This window comes from Centruroides sculpturatus, unplaced genomic scaffold (genome assembly GCF_000671375.1).
Source record: "Centruroides sculpturatus isolate CEXI.00-Female unplaced genomic scaffold, Cexi_2.0 scaffold1718, whole genome shotgun sequence".
NCBI classification, from domain to species: domain Eukaryota; kingdom Metazoa; phylum Arthropoda; class Arachnida; order Scorpiones; family Buthidae; genus Centruroides; species Centruroides sculpturatus.
In genome coordinates, this window is record NW_019385829.1 from 34,490 (window position 1) to 41,227 (window position 6,738).

Sequence of the window (6,738 nt, forward strand, 5' to 3'; positions counted from 1 at the left end):
TATATTAATTTAATAAAATAATACAAATAAACAATATTTTATTATTTTAATATACAAAAACCGTTTTATATTTACGATAATTGCTATCAAATAACTTTATTTTACTAATGAATAATGATATATAAATGCGCCTAAAGAGAAATAAATATATTAGAAATTCTTAATTTCGTATTTTCGTATTTACGTTATTAAAAATTTATTCGCAGGAAATTTTAATGAGAATAATTTTTCATATTTTATGTAAACAGGCAGAGATTTGGCAACACTGTCCACGTAGCAATCGTGTTGTTTACAAAATGGCGGATGAGGGGATTGATTCTATCGACAGGGAGAAAAACGATTCGCAAAATAAAAATGAAAGAGAGAAACTGGCGAGGGAATTATCGGGCGATTATGCCAAATATATGCATTTGGACGTTACCAAACAGGTATAGCAAAATATTTCACTTTATTTTTATTAAATGTTTATATGAATTATCTAGAAAGAAACACATTATTTAATGTTTCGTTATAACAGAGCAACACAGTACAACCATATTGTATTTCAATATTTTTAGTGAATTAAAATTCAGTCTTTAATTATGCCCTAATAAAAAATAGAAAAGCACCACTCAGAAGATTTCAACTTTTTATCTTTGATTGTAAAGAAATGAAAATAGAAAATTTAGATGGTCTTTGAAAAAAAGGAGGCATGCTATAATACATCGCTATAATTAAATTCAAATAAAGCAGTAATCTGAACTGTGAAGAAAATTAAAACTGCTTCTGGTGATGAAGATATCTTGCAACAGAGAAAACATTCTCATTTCATTGTGATGAAGAGGAAGAAAGTTAAATGAATGTATATTATCTGAAACACATACATTTTACAAAATATAATACTTTTAAAAATAGTAATATGTAAACAAGTAAGTTCCCTATAGTTGTAAAAATAAAATTGTGTATTTTTGTTAGCTTTTGAAATGTAATGCCACTCGTACCGGTTCTTATAGTCCCATACGTCGTGTTGCTAAAAAAGTCTAATCTGGTTTTATAGTTACCTTTTCGACTGTTAATTAGTTTTGTTATTTATGTTCCAAATTTAGACTGTCACAGAAATTTGTTTAAAAATATAACTGTGTAATATGAAAACAGATGTCAAAATGTCAGCTTCAGATATAGTTATTTGAGCCCGCTTCTTTATGAATTTAAACTTGGGACAAATGTTGCGCAAGCATCGGGGGATGAATCTCTCAAAGATATATTTGTTGGCAAAGGAAGGCCAACGGTCGTTGATGGCAATGAATTAAATAATGTCGTGAGTCGAGGATGTGGACAGCTTCCAGAAATATTTGGTGTGAACAATGAAACCATTCATTTGCACTTGCATTGACTGGATAAAGAATACAAAATTATCAAATGATTCCATACAAACTCATGGTAGAAAACAAATTCCAAAGCTCTTCTTTCTTAATTCTTTCTTGTTATAAGAACAAGCCATTTTATTACTATCTTCTGGGAAACCTACACCTTCCATGTTAAAGCCAGCATTTCATCAACAGAAATTTTGTTGTGTATTTGGTGGAATGTAACAAGTATTGCAAGCTTCAGGCCAAATAATCACTAGGAAAGTTAACTCTGCTCAGCTCAGTGTGTACACGAGAAGCTTATCCAAAAACAGCTGGCACTGATTAATTGAAAAGGTATTGTTTCTTCACAATAAAGCCAAACCTCAGACTTCAAGAGTGGCTTAGGAAAAGTTTCACAGCTCTTTATTGAGAAATTTTACCCCACCCTCCATATTCACCTGATTTTTTTATCTGATTTTCATCATTTCTTATCACTTGACAATCATATGTATAGCCAACAGTTTCAAAATTGAGAGGGATTAGAAAAGGAATGGCTTTTTCCTTCTAAAGACAAAGAATTTTTCAAGAAGAGAATTTATAAGCTTGTTTCTCATTGGAAAAAGTTGTTATGAGAGTGTGTATTTTTCAGAATAAAATATCCTTGTTTTATTTTCACAATTTATTTTTACAAATGTTTTACTTTATTCTTAAAAAATTGCTCAACCTTTTTTGGTTACTGATAACATGGTTTTTCCCAGAACAAGATTTCATAGGAACTTGACTACTTTATTATATGAGGACTATCTGTCCCATTAAGCTGGAAATAAATGCACTTTATGTCTACATAATTATTTTTAATCTCCTAAAGGAAAACATTAATTTTAATACCTAATTTAGATACTGTTCCAATTTTTTATTTTTATCAACTTTTCAAATCATTCAGCACTGTAAGAAACAGGAGCTAAGAATAGTTCTTGGAGCTAAGGTTTCATTGCACATGTAAGGCTGACTTATAACCTTAATGCAATATCAATGGTGCCACCTGAAATAAATTCTCACTGTTTGTCCTTCCTTAATCTCAAGAATGGAATTAGATATATGAAAGTCAAGACCAGATGTGGAAAGTTTGGGGGCAGGAGGCCCCAATTAACTATATATGAATTTTTAGTCTGGACCAGAAGTCACATGATTTCAATTCAATTTTCTCCAGGATGGAGTTAGATAGATGACTGGCATGACTATTGTATTGATGTACAGTGGCAAGACACGACTAAAATCAAGAGCGTATATTTTAAATTAAAAATTGCAGCCCAGCATTGTGACAATGTCACAATAACTTTGTCAGTTTTTACTCTGGGAATTTGATATATTCCAGATCAAGTTATTCAGATAAAAATTTTATATATTAAACAAAGATGTAAAACCCCATAAATTTAGATATAGCACAATTGTTTATTGGTTCCCATCTTCCACATTTGTGCCTTTCTCTTTTTGGTATACAGTTAGAGAAACTATCTTTGCTTAAATACATTTTTGACAGTACATTACTTTTTTATAATCAAGGAAAGTACCATATTGTCAAAAGTCTACTACTAATTTAATTTTTCAATATAATATTAACATGAAAAGTGAAAACTTAATGTAGTAAATAATTAAATCAGTTTGCAAAATGGACTTTTATTGTCCAAAGAAAAATTAACTGCTCTGGATTAATTTTATTTATTTTCATTTTTACTACAAACATTTTTTTCTTTTTTTAAACTACAAATTTTTTCTTCATATGGTAACTGAAAGAGACCACCTTACAAACATTTTTCATTAACCAATCTTGCAACAATGTGACTAAAAGAATTCACTCTACTTATTGCATTTCGATGGGTTTTATTGTAGTTGCAAAAAAGCAAAATTTTTCCATAACCAAAGATATTTTCTTTTAATTTATTTAACTAATATTTACAAATTTTGTGTTAAAGTTTTATATAAAACTGTTAGCATGGTCAAAATTGATTAATCACTAATCTGTTCTGATCAGAATTTTGAGTTACCTTCTTGTTTGCATGATGTTTTATAGTTACTGATTATTAGGATTTTTAAAAGATTTTTCTTCAGAAGCAGGTACTTGAAGAAAACATTGAAGATATGTTAACAAGAATGGATGAGTATTGTGGATTGATTGATATGGTAAGTTTTGATCTTATATATTTTATATTTTGTATCTTTATTAATATAATAACTTTAAAAGATTATGAAACACATTACAACAACATATTATTTTTATATTGACATCTGTTATTAATAATTTGTTGTTCTGATGATAAAGTAAATATATGAGATTTTGAATTATAAATATAAAATGGAAAAAAGGAAGTACAGCAGAAGTTTGTTAATCTGACACCAATAATCCAGCATGCTATTCCACGAATCTGAATTCATTTGGACACATGGTGTGCTAAAAATACTACTGTAAGTCAGGCTGTTCTAGCCAATAATATGTTCATTGGCATTTTTGTACTTTTTCAATCTTAACACAGTATAGTCATGCACTGTATTATCTTCAGACTGACTAAAGAACATGCATAATCAAATGGGAAGCACTCAACAGTATAGGTAAAAAATATACAGTAATATCTACAACTTTTGAATCACACACAACTTAATGACTTTTGCAAAAAATACAAAAGCATCTAGTAATTCATTAATCTATTGAATAAACAAAAACATACCACTTTTTGATAGTGGTATTTTTTTTAAATCTTTAAAGCCAAATCAAAAGTGACCAAATAATGTCTAAATCCTAAGATACCAATTACATCTGGCCTATATTATTAAGACTGAGGAGAAAAAATTATTTTCACTTCAGATGTTTTCATGTGAACAATTTACTTTTATTCTCAAGAAGATAAAGAAAATTGCAAGAATGTAGAAAGGAATGCAAATGCATGGTTAGAATCTTTATTTGATATTTTTTCTGGCAAATTAGATACATTGAATTTGTTTAATGAGACTAAGGTTTTCTTTCTACAAATTTTCATTAGGTGGATCTAAATTGTTCAGTTTAATGAGACCAACTTAACAGTTCAGCATTGCTTTTTTTTTATTATCAAACGTATATTTGTATTTATCATTTATTGCTGATGTAGCCAAATAATTTTTAAATAAATGATATAGCCATTGAAAGTTCATAATTAGCTTTACCACGGCTGATCCTATTTGTAGTTTCTTGCTTTTAATATTTGTTAACTCTGTTTAAGAATGAAAATAATTATATCATATTTTGATAAAACATATTCACTCTCAGGCTTTTGTTTTAGGAAACTTTATATATATCAAATTTTATTGTAAGTCAAAATTTCCCTAAATGCTTATGTAGCATTCACAACTATGTGCATTGAATTTGATTGAAGCAAAAAAGAATAAACATGTAAACAGAATTATTTTTGAACTTATTTGCAGTTTTTATTCATGGAAAAAAATTACAAAAGTGTGCTTTGAAATACATAACAAAATGATTAAGACAAAATGTTAATACAAACAACTTGCAAAAAGATATAAGAAATGCAAGATTGATAGCATGATGCCATTTTCCATCAATCTTACCCTTCTAATATTATTTTTGATCAAGGCCTAGTGACGTGGAACCAGTGGTTATTTTTTATAATCATGTTTTTTTTTTTTAAGTTGCATTAGACAGATAAATTTCAATTTATGTAAATTTTTACTAATTGGTGAATTAACTATACAATGCTTGAAAAAACTGAAATTTTTAACATTTATTACAAATTTTGTCTATCTAATTTATATATAATATGTAGTACTATGTACATGTACTGTACAAGTATAGCATGTCTATAAGCAGTGTATAACTTTTGTATGCTTTTTGTTTCATTTTTTAATACTTTGATTGGCATATTTATATTTAAAAATCCAATTTACAATTGCTTATTTAATAAATAAATATCTAAAAATCAATAAATTTTATTATTAAAAATAAAATTATGTATCTTGAAATTTTATTTCGTTTTCTTAAATGATAACATAAAATAATCACTTTTTAACTATTTTAACAATCACTGCTTAATTAAATTTTGGAAAAATTTAAATGACGTAACTAAAATTTATTATATCAATTTATAATTGGATATCTAATACATTTAAACTACAAATAAATCTTATTTTTCAATTTCAGGTAAGAAGTGATGGAGCATTGTGTTTTGGCCACACACTTCCAGAAATTTATGCCAAAGTCTGCGATTTAGAAAAATTATTTGTTAAGATAGATAAGTTGCAAGTGAGCCACTTGTAATTTAAAATATAATCAGTTTTTCCTTTCTCTTTCATATAGATAAATATTTAATAAAAGAATTTCAATAATTCTAGTTATTCATCAACATGATACAAAAAAATCTGGATGTGATGGAAGAAAGAATGAATGATGCAGAGTGCCAACTAAGTAACAGTTCTGTAAAGAAATTGTTTACATCCTTGCAGAAACCTCTTTTTTCTGTATGTTTTATTTTATTTTTTTTCAGTAATTTTTAAAAAGATTGTCTAGAACTTTTGATTTCTTTTGCAGAAAAAGAACCCTTCTCCAGATCAAAAAATTTTACAGTACGAGCCACCCGAGTTATTTGAAACAGCCAACTATTTTTCTGAAAACCAGAACGGATACACACGTGCCAAAACTAATAACTTGAATAACGAGAACAAACCCGAAACAGAAAATGATACCGAAGAGATCGTGTAAATTTGTGGATAGTTATATTTATATATACAGTATAAGATTCTTCTAATATGATTCATATGCTGAATCATATTGGAAATTTGATGCTCGTAGTGTAAGAATCTAATACACTAAACCATATTAAGAAGTGTTTACATCATAAACGTACATTTATATATAAAAATTTGTAATTAAGCGTACAAAAATAAAATTACTAATCTTTTAAACTATAAAATTATTTAAAAATTAGAGAGTACCATTAAATACACGCAAANATACCGAAGAGATCGTGTAAATTTGTGGATAGTTATATTTATATATACAGTAAATAAATAAATATATATATATGTACGTATCTTAACATGTAAATATAATGTATATCAGTACAAATGGTGTAATTCAAAATTTTAAAATATGTTAATTTTTCCATTCTTTAAATTAGTGTAATTTAATAGCACTTGTAAAAAGAATTGTGGTTTATCTCAAGGAAAAAATTCAATTTTAGTATTTATTTTTCCTGATTTATTCGAATAATTCACAATCAAACTTTTACATTTTTAAAACTAAGTTTGTTAAAATCAAATTTTAATAAACAAATTTTAAACTTTACTTTTACTGTATTGTCCTTTTATCAATTTTATAAATATTTTGTTGCAAATATATTAATGTTAGTGCCTATTATTATACTAG

The 6,738-nt window shown here is 27.1% G+C and overlaps 1 protein-coding gene across 2 annotated transcripts; it reads left to right on the forward strand.

Moving 5' to 3' along the window:
• Nucleotides 1-266: 266 nt before the first annotated feature.
• Nucleotides 267-6,098, forward strand: LOC111642387 (biogenesis of lysosome-related organelles complex 1 subunit 4-like). 2 transcript variants are annotated; one of them, XM_023388733.1, is made up of 5 exons: nucleotides 267-428; nucleotides 3,441-3,509; nucleotides 5,515-5,616; nucleotides 5,706-5,831; nucleotides 5,902-6,098. In XM_023388733.1, the coding sequence occupies exons 1-5, from the start codon at nucleotides 297-299 to the stop codon at nucleotides 6,070-6,072; spliced, it is 600 nt and encodes a 199-aa protein (XP_023244501.1). In that variant the 5' UTR covers nucleotides 267-296; the 3' UTR covers nucleotides 6,073-6,098. The 2 variants fall into 2 exon arrangements, with proteins under 2 accessions (XP_023244501.1, XP_023244500.1); XM_023388732.1 differs by having other exon boundaries at nucleotides 268-428; nucleotides 3,438-3,509.
• Nucleotides 6,099-6,738: the final 640 nt, after the last annotated feature.